The 21045-nt window shown below is 47.1% G+C and overlaps 1 protein-coding gene across 1 annotated transcript in view; it reads left to right on the forward strand.

Moving 5' to 3' along the window:
- LOC134993276 (protein sel-1 homolog 3-like) overlaps window positions 1-21045 on the forward strand; it is a 161582-nt gene that overhangs the window by 70646 nt on the left and 69891 nt on the right. Inside the window, exon 13 of the mRNA XM_063950860.1 lies at window positions 17867-18007. Coding sequence (XP_063806930.1) covers window positions 17867-18007 — 141 coding nt within the window. The remainder of the gene's footprint in view (window positions 1-17866; window positions 18008-21045) is intronic.

The following is a 21045-nucleotide window of genomic DNA, read 5'->3' on the forward strand; positions in this document are numbered from 1 at the left end:
GTCGGAACTCGGCAGGCAGTCCGTCCATCCATAATTGTATTACAATATATACCACCTAACCGTGGTTTTTTTTTCATTCTTTATACCGTCATAGTCAGTCATACTAGTTGTTACGAGTATACTACTATCTCTTTATCAACCAGTGTACAGTGCGGTAGTTCACGGCTGTGGCTACCTCTGTGTCGGCAGTCGGCAGGCAGTCCGTCCATCCATAATTGTATTATAATATATACCACCTAACCGTGGTTTTTTTTTCATTCTTTATACCGTCATAGTCAGTCATACTAGTTGTTACGAGTATACTACTATCTCTTTATCAACCAGTGTACAGTGCGGTAGTTCACGGCTGTGGCTACCTCTGTGTCGGAACTCGGCAGGCAGTCCGTCCATCCATAATTGTATTACAATATATACCACCTAACCGTGGTTTTTTTTTCATTCTTTATACCGTCATAGTCAGTCATACTAGTTGTTACGAGTATACTACTATCTCTTTATCAACCAGTGTACAGTGCGGTAGTTCACGGCTGTGGCTACCTCTGTGTCGGCACTCGGCAGGCAGTCCGTCCATCCATAATTGTATTACAATATATACCACCTAACCGTGGTTTTTTTATACCACCTAACCGTGGCAGTCCGTCCATAATTGTATACTAGTATCCAATCCATCCATCTCCATTGTTTACCTGAGGTGCCTTTTAGTTCTGCCTATAAAATATGGAGAACAAAAAAGTTGAGGTTCCAAAATTAGGGAAAGATCAAGATCCACTTCCACCTCGTGCTGAAGCTGCTGCCACTAGTCATGGCCGAGACGATGAAATGCCAGCAACGTCGTCTGCCAAGGCCGATGCCCAATGTCATAGTACAGAGCATGTCAAATCCAAAACACCAAATATCAGAAAAAAAAGGACTCCAAAACCTAAAATAAAATTGTCGGAGGAGAAGCGTAAACTTGCCAATATGCCATTTACCACACGGAGTGGCAAGGAACGGCTGAGGCCCTGGCCTATGTTCATGGCTAGTGGTTCAGCTTCACATGAGGATGGAAGCACTCAGCCTCTCGCTAGAAAACTGAAAAGACTCAAGCTGGCAAAAGCACCGCAAAGAACTGTGCGTTCTTTGAAATCCCAAATCCACAAGGAGAGTCCAATTGTGTCGTTTGCGATGCCTGACCTTCCCAACACTGGACGTGAAGAGCATGCGCCTTCCACTATTTGCATGCCCCCTGCAAGTGCTGGAAGGAGCACCCGCAGTCCAGTTCCTGATAGTCAGATTGAAGATGTCAGTGTTGAAGTACACCAGGATGAGGAGGATATGGGTGTTGCTGGCGCTGGGGAGGAAATTGACCAGAAGGATTCTGATGGTGAGGTGGTTTGTTTAAGTCAGGCACCCGGGGAGACACCTGTTGTCCGTGGGAGGAATATGGCCGTTGACATGCCAGGTGAAAATACCAAAAAAATCAGCTCTTCGGTGTGGAGGTATTTCACCAGAAATGCGGACAACAGGTGTCAAGCCGTGTGTTCCCTTTGTCAAGCTGTAATAAGTAGGGGTAAGGACGTTAACCACCTCGGAACATCCTCCCTTATACGTCACCTGCAGCGCATTCATAATAAGTCAGTGACAAGTTCAAAAACTTTGGGTGACAGCGGAAGCAGTCCACTGACCAGTAAATCCCTTCCTCTTGTAACCAAGCTCACGCAAACCACCCCACCAACTCCCTCAGTGTCAATTTCCTCCTTCCCCAGGAATGCCAATAGTCCTGCAGGCCATGTCACTGGCAAGTCTGACGAGTCCTCTCCTGCCTGGGATTCCTCCGATGCATCCTTGCGTGTAACGCCTACTGCTGCTGGCGCTGCTGTTGTTGCCGCTGGGAGTCGATGGTCATCCCAGAGGGGAAGTCGTAAGCCCACTTGTACTACTTCCAGTAAGCAATTGACTGTTCAACAGTCCTTTGCGAGGAAGATGAAATATCACAGCAGTCATCCTACTGCAAAGCGGATAACTGAGGCCTTGGCATCCTGGGTGGTGAGAAACGTGGTTCCGGTATCCATCATTACTGCAGAGCCAACTAGAGACTTGTTGGAGGTACTGTGTCCCCGGTACCAAATACCATCTAGGTTCCATTTCTCTAGGCAGGCGATACCGAAAATGTACACAGACCTCAGAAAAAGAGTCACCAGTGTCCTAAAAAATGCAGCTGTACCCAATGTCCACTTAACCACGGACATGTGGACAAGTGGAGCAGGGCAGGGTCAGGACTATATGACTGTGACAGCCCACTGGGTAGATGTATGGACTCCCGCCGCAAGAACAGCAGCGGCGGCACCAGTAGCAGCATCTCGCAAACGCCAACTCTTTCCTAGGCAGGCTACGCTTTGTATCACCGCTTTCCAGAATACGCACACAGCTGAAAACCTCTTACGGCAACTGAGGAAGATCATCGCGGAATGGCTTACCCCAATTGGACTCTCCTGTGGATTTGTGGCATCGGACAACACCAGCAATATTGTGTGTGCATTAAATCTGGGCCAATTCCAGGACGTCCCATGTTTTGCACATACCTTGAATTTGGTGGTGCAGAATTTTTTAAAAAACGACAGGGGCGTGCAAGAGATGCTGTCGGTGGCCAGAAGAATTGCGGGACACTTTCGGCGTACAGGCACCACGTACAGAAAACTGGAGCACCACCAAAAACTACTGAACCTGCCCTGCCATCATCTGAAGCAAGAAGTGGTAACGAGGTGGAATTCAACCCTCTATATGCTTCAGAGGTTGGAGGAGCAGCAAAAGGCCATTCAAGCCTATACAATTGAGCACGATATAGTAGGTGGAATGCACCTGTCTCAAGTGCAGTGGAGAATGATTTCAACGTTGTGCAAGGTTCTGATGCCCTTTGAACTTGCCACACGTGAAGTCAGTTCAGACACTGCCAGCCTGAGTCAGGTCATTCCCCTCATCAGGCTTTTGCAGAAGAAGCTGGAGGCATTGAAGGAGGAGCTAACACGGAGCGATTCCGCTAGGCATGTGGGACTTGTGGATGCAGCCCTTAATTCGCTTAACAAGGATTCACGGGTGGTCAATCTGTTGAAATCAGAGCACTACATTTTGGCCACCGTGCTCGATCCTAGATTTAAAGCCTACCTTGGATCTCTCTTTCCGGCAGACACAGGTCTGCTGGGGTTGAAAGACCTGCTGGTGACAAAATTGTCAAGTCAAGCGGAACGCGACCTGTCAACATCTCCTCCTTCACATTCTCCCGCAACTGGGGGTGCGAGGAAAAGGCTCAGAATTCCGAGCCCACCCGCTGGCGGTGATGCAGGGCAGTCTGGAGCGACTGCTGATGCTGACATCTGGTCCGGACTGAAGGACCTGACAACGATTACGGACATGTCGTCTACTGTCACTGCATATGATTCTCTCAACATTGATAGAATGGTGGAGGATTATATGAGTGACCGCATCCAAGTAGGCACGTCACACAGTCCGTACTTATACTGGCAGGAAAAAGAGGCAATTTGGAGGCCCTTGCACAAACTGGCTTTATTCTACCTAAGTTGCCCTCCCACAAGTGTGTACTCCGAAAGAGTGTTTAGTGCCGCCGCTCACCTTGTCAGCAATCGGCGTACGAGGTTACATCCAGAAAATGTGGAGAAGATGATGTTCATTAAAATGAATTATAATCAATTCCTCCGCGGAGACATTGACCAGCAGCAATTGCCTCCACAAAGTACACAGGGAGCTGAGATGGTGGATTCCAGTGGGGACGAATTGATAATCTGTGAGGAGGGGGATGTACACGGTGATATATCGGAGGGTGAAGATGAGGTGGACATCTTGCCTCTGTAGAGCCAGTTTGTGCAAGGAGAGATTAATTGCTTCTTTTTTGGGGGGGGTCCAAACCAACCCGTCATATCAGTCACAGTCGTGTGGCAGACCCTGTCACTGAAATGATGGGTTGGTTAAAGTGTGCATGTCCTGTTTTGTTTATACAACATAAGGGTGGGTGGGAGGGCCCAAGGATAATTCCATCTTGCACCTCTTTTTTCTTTTCTTTTTCTTTGCATCATGTGCTGATTGGGGAGGGTTTTTTGGAAGGGACATCCTGCGTGACACTGCAGTGCCACTCCTAGATGGGCCCGGTGTTTGTGTCGGCCACTAGGGTCGCTAATCTTACTCACACAGCTACCTCATTGCGCCTCTTTTTTTCTTTGCGTCATGTGCTGTTTGGGGAGGGTTTTTTGGAAGGGACATCCTGCGTGACACTGCAGTGCCACTCCTAGATGGGCCCGGTGTTTGTGTCGGCCACTAGGGTCGCTAATCTTACTCACACAGTCAGCTACCTCATTGCGCCTCTTTTTTTCTTTGCGTCATGTGCTGTTTGGGGAGGGTTTTTTGGAAGGGCCATCCTGCGTGACACTGCAGTGCCACTCCTAGATGGGCCCGGTGTTTGTGTCGGCCACTAGGGTCGCTAATCTTACTCACACAGCTACCTCATTGCGCCTCTTTTTTTCTTTGCGTCATGTGCTGTTTGGGGAGGGTTTTTTGGAAGGGACATCCTGCGTAACACTGCAGTGCCACTCCTAGATGGGCCCGGTGTTTGTGTCGGCCACTAGGGTCGCTTATCTTACTCACACAGCGACCTCGGTGCAAATTTTAGGACTAAAAATAATATTGTGAGGTGTGAGGTATTCAGAATAGACTGAAAATGAGTGTAAATTATGGTTTTTGAGGTTAATAATACTTTGGGATCAAAATGACCCCCAAATTCTATGATTTAAGCTGTTTTTTAGTGTTTTTGGAAAAAAACACCCGAATCCAAAACACACCCGAATCCGACAAAAATAATTCGGTGAGGTTTTGCCAAAACGCGTTCGAACCCAAAACACGGCCGCGGAACCGAACCCAAAACCAAAACACAAAACCCGAAAAATTTCAGGCGCTCATCTCTAGTGTGTATATATTCCCATCTGCAGCAGTGTGTTATAGTGATGTCGCTGTGTGTGGTGTGTATATATTCCCATCTGCAGCAGTGTGTTACAGTGATGTCGCTGTGTGTGGTGTGTATATATTCCCATCTGCAGCAGTGTGTTACAGTGATGTCGCTGTGTGTGGTGTGTATATATTCCCATCTGCAGCAGTGTGTTACAGTGATGTCGCTGTGTGTGGTCTGTATATATTCCCATCTGCAGCAGTGTGTTATAGTGATGTCGCTGTGTGTGTTGTGTATATATTCCCATCTGCAGCAGTGTGTTATAGTGATGTCGCTGTGTGTGGTGTGTATATATTCCCATCTGCAGCAGTGTGTTACAGTGATGTCGCTGTGTGTGGTGTGTATATATTCCCATCTGCAGCAGTGTGTTATAGTGATGTCGCTGTGTGTGGTGTGTATATATTCCCATCTGCAGCAGTGTGTTATAGTGATGTCACTGTGTGTGGTGTGTATATATTCCCATCTGCAGCAGTGTGTTACAGTGATGTCGCTGTGTGTGGTGTGTGTATATATTCCCATCTGCAGCAGTGTGTTATAGTGATGTCGCTGTGTGTGGTGTGTATATATTCCCATCTGCAGCAGTGTGTTATAGTGATGTCGCTGTGTGTGGTGTGTATATATTCCCATCTGCAGCAGTGTGTTATAGTGATGTCGCTGTGTGTGGTGTGTATATATTCCCATCTGCAGCAGTGTGTTACAGTGATGTCGCTGTGTGTGGTGTGTATATATTCCCATCTGCAGCAGTGTGTTACAGTGATGTCGCTGTGTGTGGTGTGTATATATTCCCATCTGCAGCAGTGTGTTATAGTGATGTCGCTGTGTGTGGTGTGTATATATTCCCATCTGCAGCAGTGTGTTATAGTGATGTCGCTGTGTGTGGTGTGTATATATTCCCATCTGCAGCAGTGTGTTACAGTGATGTCGCTGTGTGTGGTGTGTATATATTCCCATCTGCAGCAGTGTGTTACAGTGATGTCGCTGTGTGTGGTGTGTATATATTCCCATCTGCAGCAGTGTGTTACAGTGATGTCGCTGTGTGTGGTCTGTATATATTCCCATCTGCAGCAGTGTGTTATAGTGATGTCGCTGTGTGTGGTGTGTATATATTCCCATCTGCAGCAGTGTGTTACAGTGATGTCGCTGTGTGTTGTGTATATATTCCCATCTGCAGCAGTGTGTTATAGTGATGTCGCTGTGTGTGGTGTGTATATATTCCCATCTGCAGCAGTGTGTTATAGTGATGTCGCTGTGTGTGGTGTGTATATATTCCCATCTGCAGCAGTGTGTTATAGTGATGTCGCTGTGTGTGGTGTGTGTATATTCCCATCTGCAGCAGTGTGTTACAGTGATGTCGCTGTGTGTGGTGTGTATATATTCCCATCTGCAGCAGTGTGTTATAGTGATGTCGCTGTGTGTGGTGTGTATATATTCCCATCTGCAGCAGTGTGTTATAGTGATGTCGCTGTGTGTGGTGTGTATATATTCCCATCTGCAGCAGTGTGTTATAGTGATGTCGCTGTGTGTGGTGTGTATATATTCCCATCTGCAGCAGTGTGTTATAGTGATGTCGCTGTGTGTGGTGTGTATATATTCCCATCTGCAGCAGTGTGTTACAGTGATGTCGCTGTGTGTGGTGTGTATATATTCCCATCTGCAGCAGTGTGTTACAGTGATGTCGCTGTGTGTGGTGTGTATATATTCCCATCTGCAGCAGTGTGTTACAGTGATGTCGCTGTGTGTGGTGTGTATATATTCCCATCTGCAGCAGTGTGTTATAGTGATGTCGCTGTGTGTGGTGTGTATATATTCCCATCTGCAGCAGTGTGTTACAGTGATGTCGCTGTGTGTGGTGTGTATATATTCCCATCTGCAGCAGTGTGTTACAGTGATGTCGCTGTGTGTGGTGTGTATATATTCCCATCTGCAGCAGTGTGTTACAGTGATGTCGCTGTGTGTGGTCTGTATATATTCCCATCTGCAGCAGTGTGTTATAGTGATGTCGCTGTGTGTGTTGTGTATATATTCCCATCTGCAGCAGTGTGTTATAGTGATGTGGCTGTGTGTGGTGTGTATATATTCCCATCTGCAGCAGTGTGTTATAGTGATGTCGCTGTGTGTGGTGTGTATATATTCCCATCTGCAGCAGTGTGTTACAGTGATGTCGCTGTGTGTGGTGTGTATATATTCCCATCTGCAGCAGTGTGTTATAGTGATGTCGCTGTGTGTGGTGTGTGTATATTCCCATCTGCAGCAGTGTGTTATAGTGATGTCGCTGTGTGTGGTGTGTGTATATTCCCATCTGCAGCAGTGTGTTACAGTGATGTCGCTGTGTGTGGTGTGTATATATTCCCATCTGCAGCAGTGTGTTATAGTGATGTCGCTGTGTGTGGTGTGTATATATTCCCATCTGCAGCAGTGTGTTATAGTGATGTCACTGTGTGTGGTGTGTATATATTCCCATCTGCAGCAGTGTGTTATAGTGATGTCGCTGTGTGTGGTGTGTATATATTCCCATCTGCAGCAGTGTGTTATAGTGATGTCGCTGTGTGTGGTGTGTATATATTCCCATCTGCAGCAGTGTGTTATAGTGATGTCGCTGTGTGTGGTGTGTATATATTCCCATCTGCAGCAGTGTGTTACAGTGATGTCGCTGTGTGTGGTGTGTATATATTGCCATCTGCAGCAGTGTGTTACAGTGATGTCGCTGTGTGTGGTGTGTATATATTCCCATCTGCAGCAGTGTGTTATAGTGATGTCGCTGTGTGTGGTGTGTATATATTCCCATCTGCAGCAGTGTGTTATAGTGATGTCGCTGTGTGTGGTGTGTATATATTCCCATCTGCAGCAGTGTGTTACAGTGATGTCGCTGTGTGTGGTGTGTATATATTCCCATCTGCAGCAGTGTGTTACAGTGATGTCGCTGTGTGTGGTGTGTATATATTCCCATCTGCAGCAGTGTGTTATAGTGATGTCGCTGTGTGTGTTGTGTATATATTCCCATCTGCAGCAGTGTGTTATAGTGATGTCGCTGTGTGTGGTGTGTATATATTCCCATCTGCAGCAGTGTGTTACAGTGATGTCGCTGTGTGTGGTGTGTATATATTCCCATCTGCAGCAGTGTGTTACAGTGATGTCGCTGTGTGTGGTGTGTATATATTCCCATCTGCAGCAGTGTGTTATAGTGATGTCGCTGTGTGTGGTCTGTATATATTCCCATCTGCAGCAGTGTGTTATAGTGATGTCGCTGTGTGTGTTGTGTATATATTCCCATCTGCAGCAGTGTGTTATAGTGATGTCGCTGTGTGTGGTGTGTATATATTCCCATCTGCAGCAGTGTGTTACAGTGATGTCGCTGTGTGTGGTGTGTATATATTCCCATCTGCAGCAGTGTGTTACAGTGATGTCGCTGTGTGTGGTGTGTATATATTCCCATCTGCAGCAGTGTGTTATAGTGATGTCGCTGTGTGTGGTGTGTGTATATTCCCATCTGCAGCAGTGTGTTACAGTGATGTCGCTGTGTGTGGTGTGTGTATATTCCCATCTGCAGCAGTGTGTTACAGTGATGTCGCTGTGTGTGGTGTGTATATATTCCCATCTGCAGCAGTGTGTTACAGTGATGTCGCTGTGTGTGGTGTGTATATATTCCCATCTGCAGCAGTATGTTATAGTGATGTCGCTGTGTGTGTTGTGTATATATTCCCATCTGCAGCAGTGTGTTATAGTGATGTCACTGTGTGTGGTGTGTATATATTCCCATCTGCAGCAGTGTGTTACAGTGATGTCGCTGTGTGTGGTGTGTATATATTCCCATCTGCAGCAGTGTGTTATAGTGATGTCACTGTGTGTGGTGTGTATATATTCCCATCTGCAGCAGTGTGTTATAGTGATGTCGCTGTGTGTGGTGTGTATATATTCCCATCTGCAGCAGTGTGTTACAGTGATGTCGCTGTGTGTGTGGTGTGTATATATTCCCATCTGCAGCAGTGTGTTATAGTGATGTCGCTGTGTGTGGTGTGTGTATATATTCCCATCTGCAGCAGTGTGTTATAGTGATGTCGCTGCGTGTGGTGTGTATATATTCCCATCTGCAGCAGTGTGTTATAGTGATGTCGCTGTGTGTGGTGTGTATATATTCCCATCTGCAGCAGTGTGTTACAGTGATGTCGCTGTGTGTGGTGTGTATATATTCCCATCTGCAGCAGTGTGTTATAGTGATGTCGCTGTGTGTGGTGTGTATATATTCCCATCTGCAGCAGTGTGTTATAGTGATGTCACTGTGTGTGGTGTGTATATATTCCCATCTGCAGCAGTGTGTTATAGTGATGTCACTGTGTGTGGTGTGTATATATTCCCATCTGCAGCAGTGTGTTATAGTGATGTCACTGTGTGTGGTGTGTATATATTCCCATCTGCAGCAGTGTGTTACAGTGATGTCGCTGTGTGTGGTGTGTATATATTCCCATCTGCAGCAGTGTTACAGTGATGTGGCTGTGTGTGGTGTGTATATATTCCCATCTGCAGCAGTGTGTTACAGTGATGTGGCTGTGTGTGGTGTGTATATATTCCCATCTGCAGCAGTGTGTTATAGTGATGTGGCTGTGTGTGGTGTGTATATATTCCCATCTGCAGCAGTGTGTTATAGTGATGTCGCTGTGTGTGGTGTGTATATATTCCCATCTGCAGCAGTGTGTTATAGTGATGTCGCTGTGTGTGGTGTGTATATATTCCCATCTGCAGCAGTGTGTTACAGTGATGTCGCTGTGTGTGGTGTGTATATATTCCCATCTGCAGCAGTGTGTTACAGTGATGTGGCTGTGTGTGGTGTGTATATATTCCCATCTGCAGCAGTGTGTTATAGTGATGTGGCTGTGTGTGGTGTGTATATATTCCCATCTGCAGCAGTGTGTTACAGTGATGTCGCTGTGTGTGGTGTGTATATATTCCCATCTGCAGCAGTGTGTTACAGTGATGTCGCTGTGTGTGGTGTGTATATATTCCCATCTGCAGCAGTGTGTTATAGTGATGTCGCTGTGTGTGTTGTGTATATATTCCCATCTGCAGCAGTGTGTTACAGTGATGTCGCTGTGTGTGGTGTGTATATATTCCCATCTGCAGCAGTGTGTTACAGTGATGTCGCTGTGTGTGGTGTGTATATATTCCCATCTGCAGCAGTGTGTTACAGTGATGTCGCTATGTGTGGTGTGTGTATATTCCCATCTGCAGCAGTGTGTTATAGTGATGTCGCTGTGTGTGGTGTGTATATATTCCCATCTGCAGCAGTGTGTTATAGTGATGTCGCTGTGTGTGGTGTGTATATATTCCCATCTGCAGCAGTGTGTTATAGTGATGTCGCTGTGTGTGGTGTGTATATATTCCCATCTGCAGCAGTGTGTTACAGTGATGTCGCTGTGTGTGGTGTGTATATATTCCCATCTGCAGCAGTGTGTTATAGTGATGTCGCTGTGTGTGGTGTGTATATATTCCCATCTGCAGCAGTGTGTTACAGTGATGTCGCTGTGTGTGGTGTGTATATATTCCCATCTGCAGCAGTGTGTTACAGTGATGTCGCTGTGTGTGGTGTGTATATATTCCCATCTGCAGCAGTGTGTTATAGTGATGTCGCTGTGTGTGGTGTGTGTATATTCCCATCTGCAGCAGTGTGTTATAGTGATGTCGCTGTGTGTGGTGTGTATATATTCCCATCTGCAGCAGTGTGTTATAGTGATGTCGCTGTGTGTGGTGTGTGTATATTCCCATCTGCAGCAGTGTGTTATAGTGATGTCACTGTGTGTGGTGTGTATATATTCCCATCTGCAGCAGTGTGTTATAGAGATGAGCGCCTGAAATTTTTCGGGTTTTGTGTTTTGGTTTTGGGTTCGGTTCCGCGGCCGTGTTTTGGGTTCGAACGCGTTTTGGCAAAACCTCACCGAATTATTTTTGTCGGATTCGGGTGTGTTTTGGATTCGGGTGTTTTTTTCCAAAAACACTAAAAAACAGCTTAAATCATAGAATTTGGGGGTCATTTTGATCCCAAAGTATTATTAACCTCAAAAACCATAATTTACACTCATTTTCAGTCTATTCTGAATACCTCACACCTCACAATATTATTTTTAGTCCTAAAATTTGCACCGAGGTCGCTGTGTGAGTAAGATAAGCGACCCTAGTGGCCGACACAAACACCGGGCCCATCTAGGAGTGGCACTGCAGTGTCACGCAGGATGTCCCTTCCAAAAAACCCTCCCCAAACAGCACATGACGCAAAGAAAAAAAGAGGCGCAATGAGGTAGCTGTGTGAGTAAGATTAGCGACCCTAGTGGCCGACACAAACACCGGGCCCATCTAGGAGTGGCACTGCAGTGTCACGCAGGATGGCCCTTCCAAAAAACCCTCCCCAAACAGCACATGACGCAAAGAAAAAAAGAGGCGCAATGAGGTAGCTGTGTGAGTAAGATTAGCGACCCTAGTGGCCGACACAAACACCGGGCCCATCTAGGAGTGGCACTGCAGTGTCACGCAGGATGGCCCTTCCAAAAAACCCTCCCCAAACAGCACATGACGCAAAGAAAAAAAGAGGCGCAATGAGGTAGCTGACTGTGTGAGTAAGATTAGCGACCCTAGTGGCCGACACAAACACCGGGCCCATCTAGGAGTGGCACTGCAGTGTCACGCAGGATGTCCCTTCCAAAAAACCCTCCCCAAACAGCACATGACGCAAAGAAAAAAAGAGGCGCAATGAGGTAGCTGTGTGAGTAAGATTAGCGACCCTAGTGGCCGACACAAACACCGGGCCCATCTAGGAGTGGCACTGCAGTGTCACGCAGGATGTCCCTTCCAAAAAACCCTCCCCAATCAGCACATGATGCAAAGAAAAAGAAAAGAAAAAAGAGGTGCAAGATGGAATTATCCTTGGGCCCTCCCACCCACCCTTATGTTGTATAAACAAAACAGGACATGCACACTTTAACCAACCCATCATTTCAGTGACAGGGTCTGCCACACGACTGTGACTGATATGACGGGTTGGTTTGGACCCCCCCCAAAAAAGAAGCAATTAATCTCTCCTTGCACAAACTGGCTCTACAGAGGCAAGATGTCCACCTCATCTTCACCCTCCGATATATCACCGTGTACATCCCCCTCCTCACAGATTATCAATTCGTCCCCACTGGAATCCACCATCTCAGCTCCCTGTGTACTTTGTGGAGGCAATTGCTGCTGGTCAATGTCTCCACGGAGGAATTGATTATAATTCATTTTAATGAACATCATCTTCTCCACATTTTCTGGATGTAACCTCGTACGCCGATTGCTGACAAGGTGAGCGGCGGCACTAAACACTCTTTCGGAGTACACACTTGTGGGAGGGCAACTTAGGTAGAATAAAGCCAGTTTGTGCAAGGGCCTCCAAATTGCCTCTTTTTCCTGCCAGTATAAGTACGGACTGTGTGACGTGCCTACTTGGATGCGGTCACTCATATAATCCTCCACCATTCTATCAATGTTGAGAGAATCATATGCAGTGACAGTAGACGACATGTCCATAATCGTTGTCAGGTCCTTCAGTCCGGACCAGATGTCAGCATCAGCAGTCGCTCCAGACTGCCCTGCATCACCGCCAGCGGGTGGGCTCGGAATTCTGAGCCTTTTCCTCGCACCCCCAGTTGCGGGAGAATGTGAAGGAGGAGATGTTGACAGGTCGCGTTCCGCTTGACTTGACAATTTTGTCACCAGCAGGTCTTTCAACCCCAGCAGACCTGTGTCTGCCGGAAAGAGAGATCCAAGGTAGGCTTTAAATCTAGGATCGAGCACGGTGGCCAAAATGTAGTGCTCTGATTTCAACAGATTGACCACCCGTGAATCCTTGTTAAGCGAATTAAGGGCTGCATCCACAAGTCCCACATGCCTAGCGGAATCGCTCCGTGTTAGCTTCTTCTTCAATGCCTCCAGCTTCTTCTGCAAAAGCCTGATGAGGGGAATGACCTGACTCAGGCTGGCAGTGTCTGAACTGACTTCACGTGTGGCAAGTTCAAAGGGCATCAGAACCTTGCACAACGTTGAAATCATTCTCCACTGCACTTGAGACAGGTGCATTCCATCTCCTATATCGTGCTCAATTGTATAGGCTTGAATGGCCTTTTGCTGCTCCTCCAACCTCTGAAGCATATAGAGGGTTGAATTCCACCTCGTTACCACTTCTTGCTTCAGATGATGGCAGGGCAGGTTCAGTAGTTTTTGGTGGTGCTCCAGTCTTCTGTACGTGGTGCCTGTACGCCGAAAGTGTCCCGCAATTTTTCTGGCCACCGACAGCATCTCTTGCACGCCCCTGTCGTTTTTTAAAAAATTCTGCACCACCAAATTCAAGGTATGTGCAAAACATGGGACGTGCTGGAATTTGCCCATATTTAATGCACACACAATATTGCTGGCGTTGTCCGATGCCACAAATCCACAGGAGAGTCCAATTGGGGTAAGCCATTCCGCGATGATCTTCCTCAGTTGCCGTAAGAGGTTTTCAGCTGTGTGCGTATTCTGGAAAGCGGTGATACAAAGCGTAGCCTGCCTAGGAAAGAGTTGGCGTTTGCGAGATGCTGCTACTGGTGCCGCCGCTGCTGTTCTTGCGGCGGGAGTCCATACATCTACCCAGTGGGCTGTCACAGTCATATAGTCCTGACCCTGCCCTGCTCCACTTGTCCACATGTCCGTGGTTAAGTGGACATTGGGTACAACTGCATTTTTTAGGACACTGGTGAGTCTTTTTCTGACGTCCGTGTACATTCTCGGTATCGCCTGCCTAGAGAAGTGGAACCTAGATGGTATTTGGTAACGGGGGCACACTGCCTCAATAAATTGTCTAGTTCCCTGTGAACTAACGGCGGATACCGGACGCACGTCTAACACCAACATAGTTGTCAAGGACTCAGTTATCCGCTTTGCAGTAGGATGACTGCTGTGATATTTCATCTTCCTCGCAAAGGACTGTTGAACAGTCAATTGCTTACTGGAAGTAGTACAAGTGGGCTTACGACTTCCCCTCTGGGATGACCATCGACTCCCAGCGGCAACAACAGCAGCGCCAGCAGCAGTAGGCGTTACACGCAAGGATGCATCGGAGGAATCCCAGGCAGGAGAGGACTCGTCAGACTTGCCAGTGACATGGCCTGCAGGACTATTGGCATTCCTGGGGAAGGAGGAAATTGACACTGAGGGAGTTGGTGGGGTGGTTTGCGTGAGCTTGGTTACAAGAGGAAGGGATTTACTGGTCAGTGGACTGCTTCCGCTGTCACCCAAAGTTTTTGGACTTGTCACTGACTTATTATGAATGCGCTGCAGGTGACGTATAAGGGAGGATGTTCCGAGGTGGTTAACGTCCTTACCCCTACTTATTACAGCTTGACAAAGGGAACACACGGCTTGACACCTGTTGTCCGCATTTCTGGTGAAATACCTCCACACCGAAGAGCTGATTTTTTTGGTATTTTCACCTGGCATGTCAACGGCCATATTCCTCCCACGGACAACAGGTGTCTCCCCGGGTGCCTGACTTAAACAAACCACCTCACCATCAGAATCCTTCTGGTCAATTTCCTCCCCAGCGCCAGCAACACCCATATCCTCCTCATCCTGGTGTACTTCAACACTGACATCTTCAATCTGACTATCAGGAACTGGACTGCGGGTGCTCCTTCCAGCACTTGCAGGGGGCATGCAAATAGTGGAAGGCGCATGCTCTTCACGTCCAGTGTTGGGAAGGTCAGGCATCGCAACCGACACAATTGGACTCTCCTTGTGGATTTGGGATTTCAAAGAACGCACAGTTCTTTGCGGTGCTTTTGCCAGCTTGAGTCTTTTCAGTTTTCTAGCGAGAGGCTGAGTGCTTCCATCCTCATGTGAAGCTGAACCACTAGCCATGAACATAGGCCAGGGCCTCAGCCGTTCCTTGCCACTCCGTGTGGTAAATGGCATATTGGCAAGTTTACGCTTCTCCTCCGACAATTTTATTTTAGGTTTTGGAGTCCTTTTTTTTCTGATATTTGGTGTTTTGGATTTGACATGCTCTGTACTATGACATTGGGCATCGGCCTTGGCAGACGACGTTGCTGGCATTTCATCGTCTCGGCCATGACTAGTGGCAGCAGCTTCAGCACGAGGTGGAAGTGGATCTTGATCTTTCCCTAATTTTGGAACCTCAACTTTTTTGTTCTCCATATTTTATAGGCAGAACTAAAAGGCACCTCAGGTAAACAATGGAGATGGATGGATTGGATACTAGTATACAATTATGGACGGACTGCCACGGTTAGGTGGTATAAAAAAACCACGGTTAGGTGGTATATATTGTAATACAATTATGGATGGACGGACTGCCTGCCGAGTGCCGACACAGAGGTAGCCACAGCCGTGAACTACCGCACTGTACACTGGTTGATAAAGAGATAGTAGTATACTCGTAACAACTAGTATGACTGACTATGACGGTATAAAGAATGAAAAAAAAACCACGGTTAGGTGGTATATATTATAATACAATTATGGATGGACGGACTGCCTGCCGACTGCCGACACAGAGGTAGCCACAGCCGTGAACTACCGCACTGTACACTGGTTGATAAAGAGATAGTAGTATACTCGTAACAACTAGTATGACACTATGACGGTATAAAGAATGAAAAAAAAACCACGGTTAGGTGGTATATATTATAATACAATTATGGATGGACGGACTGCCTGCCGACTGCCGACACAGAGGTAGCCACAGCCGTGAACTACCGCACTGTACACTGGTTGATAAAGAGATAGTAGTATACTCGTAACAACTAGTATGACACTATGACGGTATAAAGAATGAAAAAAAAACCACGGTTAGGTGGTATATATTATAATACAATTATGGATGGACGGACTGCCTGCCGACTGCCGACACAGAGGTAGCCACAGCCGTGAACTACCGCACTGTACTGTGTCTGCTGCTAATATAGACTGGTTGATAAAGAGATAGTATACAACAATATACTACTATACTGGTGGTCAGGCACTGGTCACCACTAGTCACACTGGCAGTGGCACTCCTGCAGCAAAAGTGTGCACTGTTTAATTTTAAATTAATATAATATTATGTACTCCTGGCTCCTGCTATAACAACCTGCAGTGCTCCCCAGTCTCCCCCACAATTATTATAAGCTTTTATACATTGATGTGCAGCACACTGGGCTGAGCTGAGTGCACACAGACTGAGTCACACTGTGTGACTGCTGTGTATCGTTTTTTTCAGGCAGAGAACGGATATAGCAGAGAACGGATATATTAAATAAAAGTTAACTTAACAACAACTGCACTGGTCACTGTGGTAAACTCTGTCTGCACAATCTCTCTCTCTCTCTCTCTCTTCTAATCTATTCTAATGGAGAGGACGCCAGCCACGTCCTCTCCCTATCAATCTCAATGCACGTGTGAAAATGGCGGCGACGCGCGGCTCCTTATATAGAATCCGAGTCTCGCGAGAATCCGACAGCGTCATGATGACGTTCGGGCGCGCTCGGGTTAACCGAGCAAGGCGGGAAGATCCGAGTCGCTCGGACCCGTGAAAAAAAAAGTGAAGTTCGTGCGGGTTCGGATTCAAAGAAACCGAACCCGCTCATCTCTAGTGTGTTACAGTGATGTCGCTGTGTGTGGTGTGTATATATTCCCATCTGCAGCAGTGTGTTATAGTGATGTCGCTGTGTGTGGTGTGTGTATATTCCCATCTGCAGCAGTGTGTTATAGTGATGTCGCTGTGTGTGGTGTGTATATATTCCCATCTGCAGCAGTGTGTTATAGTGATGTCGCTGTGTGTGGTGTGTGTATATTCCCATCTGCAGCAGTGTGTTATAGTGATGTCACTGTGTGTGGTGTGTATATATTCCCATCTGCAGCAGCTAACGTGTCCCCGGAAGCTGTACTCAGACGTTGGCAGCTGTGTCGCTGATCACAGGTGAGCGTGGAAGATTCTGGAAGATTAATGGTGATAGGACACTTGGCAGCGCGGTGCACACTTGGAGGATGTTTATTTAGCACAAAATGAGCACTTCATAAGCAGAGAGGTCATAATTCAGACTTCCTGGCAGAGCAGCTGACAGTGTACATGTATCTCCGCTCTCCCGGCACCCTGATCACCGACACTCTGCCGACAGCTGCTGACAGTGTACATGTGTATCTCCGCTCTCCCTGCACCCTGATCACTGACACTCTCTCTGTTCCCCAGCTGATGACAGTGTACATGTATCTCCGCTCTCCCTGCACCCTGATCACTGACACTCTCTCTGTTCTCAAGCTGCTGACAGTGTACATGTATCTCCGCTCTCCCGGCACCCTGATCACCGACACTCTGCCGACAGCTGCTGACAGTGTACATGTGTATCTCCGCTCTCCCTGCACCCTGATCACCGACACTCTCTCTGTTCTCAAGCTGCTGACAGTGTACATGTATCTCCGCTCTCCCTGCACCCTGATCACTGACACTTTCTCTATTTCCCAGCAAGCGGTCAGCCTGGGAGAGCTGCTGACAGTATACATGTATCTCTGCTCTCCCTGCACCCTGATCACCGACACTCTCTCTATTCCCCAGCAAGCGGTCAGCCTGGGAGAGCTGCTGACAGTGTACATGTATCTCTACTCTCTCTGCACCCTGATCACTGACACTTTCTCTGTTCCCCAGCAAGCGGTCAGCCTGGGAGAGCTGCTGACAGTATACATGTATCTCTGCTCTCCCTGCACCCTGATCACCGACACTCTCTCTATTCCCCAGCAAGCGGTCAGCCTGGGAGAGCTACTGACAGTGTACATGTATGTCTCTGCTCTCTCTGCACCCTGATCACTGACACTCTCTCTTTTCCCCAGCAAGCGGTCAGCCGGATGCTCTTCTGGGGTCAGCAGGGAATCTCCTCCAACCCCCAGGCTGCGGTGAAGTTCTATGAAAGGGGGGCTCGGGAACTGAAAGACCCTGTGATGATGTATGATTATGGGGTTGTGTTACTGAGGGTAAGTGCAAGCTCTTCATCCTTATACCAGTTATTTAATTTCAATGTCTGGAGAGCAGACGCAGATATTTTACTGTCTAGTCGTCAGATTATGTTTGCATTTTATACTGTTATCTAATGTGCATGACTCAGAGCCGTAAATAGACTTTTTGGTGCCCTGTGGCAGACAGAGAATTGCCCCTCCCCCCCACCCCCCTTCATTTTTCCAATAGGTAATTAAGGCACACGACTCGTGGGGAAGGAGCATGACAAAATTGTTCCAAGAGAAACCCCATGCTATATCCACATTTTATATTTTAAACACACACACTTTTATAGAACACTACAAATCCTCTCTATACCGCATCCATGCGCTCAACCCAAGAGCTTGTTGTTCTTCAGTTACAAAACCCTTTATTAAATAACACGTTTCAATATACTGCCTTACCCAGGATTCAAACCCATAAGCTGCTGCATTCCAGTCAAACACCCTGCTCACTGAGCTATTTCATCCTGCAAAATAATCAGCATTGCAACTGAGCAGATCTATGTTTTGTGCAGCCACACATCCAATCCCCTGCAGCCACACACTACATAGATCATTTTATCACAAAGAACAAGGTAAGCCTCAAATAGGTAGAATTCTCTATCTTTCTATACAAGGGCAGATAGTTCAATGAATAGATTGACTGACTGCAATGCCACAGGCCATGGGTTAGAATCCTGGGTATGTCAGCATCTTGAAATGTAATAAAGGACAGTGTGACTGAGTAACAAAGAAATCTCAAGTCAAGTTCATGAACGTTGTATAGGTATTAGCGACGGAAGGGGTGGGGGAAGCAGACAGAGATGGTCAGGAGATGCTGGGCTTCTAAAAGGTAGTTTGCATGATCTGTGTCCACTGTTGCGAAAGTGTACTCAGTTGCGGACAGCTGCGATGGATTCGGTGGGAGTCTACGTTCCTTGATCTCCCAACCATTGCAACTGTGCTTCTGCGCAAACGGACTCTGGATAGATGCATAGTGCGACGCGGACATAAGCGCAGAAGAAGGAAATTGTTCCACATCCCCACTGCATCTGACTCAGAACCGGAACTTAGCGTGAAAGCGGAAGTCAGGATGATTGGAATTAGATCAGTGCTCTCTTACTCAGTTGCCCCCATGGTTTAACACATAAGAGTAGGGGCTTATTCTAATCTCTGATGCTGCCACAGGAAAGGAGACAGAAAGGTGACGTGGGAGAGTCTCCAGGTCAGGTACAGCCTAATAGAGGTGTCGGAGTGCTCAGACCCAAGTAATATAGCGGAGCTATGGAAATGAAGGAAGATCAGTATCTAGTATATTGGATCTGTGCAGGTGGGGGTCCAGGACAAGGTTATGGCAGGGAGAATCCAAGCAGAGTCGAAGTCCTATACAGGAGTAAAAACAGAACGCCCCAGCAGAGTAGTAATAGTTTGGCGTCTACAACACACGGCGTGGCTTGCTGCTACTGTATACCATCATACTGTCATAGAAACATGGAAACATAGAATGTGACGGCAGATAAGAACCACTTGGCAAATCTAGTCTGCCCTTTTTATCCTTTAGGTAATCTCACTCTTTTTGAAACTTAGTTCTTAGTAAGGATATCCGTATGTCCAAGGGCATAGCTACCATAGGTGCAGGGAGTGCAGCCCAGAGCTGAGAGGGGCCACCTTCCCTGTCACAGTTACATGTGTTATATACAGGGTGTAGCTACCATAGGTGCAGGGAGTGCAGCCCAGAGCTGAGAGGGGCCACCTTCCCTGTCACAGTTACATGTGTTATATACAGGGTGTAGCTACCATAGGTGCAGGGAGGGCAGATGCTATGGGGCCAGAGCTCAGAGGGGCCACCTTCCCTGTCACAGTTACATGTGTTATATACAGGGTGTAGCTACCATAGGTGCAGGGAGTGCAGCTGCTATGGGGCCCAGAGCTGAGAGGAGCCACCTTCCCTGTCACAGTTACATGTGTTATATACAGGGTGTAGCTACCATAGGTGCAGGGAGTGCAGCTGCTATGGGCCCAGAGCGGAGAGGGGCCACCTTCCCTGTCACAGTTACATGTGTTATTCACAGGGTGTAGCTACCATAGGTGCAGGCAGTGCAGCTGCTATGGGGCCAGAGCTGAGAGGGGCCACCTTCCCTGTCACAGTTACATGTGTTATATATACAGGGTGTAGCTACCATAGGTGCAGGGAGTGCAGCTGCTATGGGGCCCAGAGATGAGAGTGGCCACCTTCCCTGTCACAGTTACATGTGTCATATACAGGGTGTAGCTACCATAGGTGCAGGCAGTGCAGCTGCTATGGGGCCAGAGCTGAGAGGGGCCACCTTCCCTGTCACAGTTACATGTGTTATATACAGGGTGTAGCTACCATAGGTGCAGGGAGTGCAGCTGCTATGGGGCCCAGAGCTGAGAGTGGCCACCTTCCCTGTCACAGTTACATGTGTTATATACAGGGTGTAGCTACCATAGGTGCAGGGAGTGCAGCTGCTATGGGGCCCAGAGCTGAGAGGACCACCTTCCCTGTCACAGTTACATGTGTTATATACAGGGCGTAGCTACCATAGGTGCAGGGAGTACAGCTGCTATGGGGCCCAGAGCTGAGAGGGAATGCTCCCATTTATTGAACTTGCAACTTATATTACAATATTTACAATATAATACAATATAATACAATAAATAAATTAAATAAATTAATAAATATATAAATAATATATCACATCATGATACATAATACAACATAAACTAAATGCAATCCGCAATATACCAAGACATATCAAAGTAAAGAAATATGTACACAAAAAAACAACATCAACAACAACAACAACAACAACAACAACAACATACAACTTCATATTATTATCCTATTTACACATTTTGTAAAGGAAAACTGAACAAAGCTTTTTAGACCTATGCAAAACCTGTTCCTTAAAATAATCATAATCACAAAAATCTACGGGATGTGGAAGGATAGAAAAAGTACCAGCCAGACTTTGAAAAATGATTTCGGCCACCCACTAAAGGGGGTTTCAGAT

This window comes from Pseudophryne corroboree, chromosome 2 (genome assembly GCF_028390025.1).
Source record: "Pseudophryne corroboree isolate aPseCor3 chromosome 2, aPseCor3.hap2, whole genome shotgun sequence".
Lineage (NCBI taxonomy): Eukaryota > Metazoa > Chordata > Amphibia > Anura > Myobatrachidae > Pseudophryne > Pseudophryne corroboree.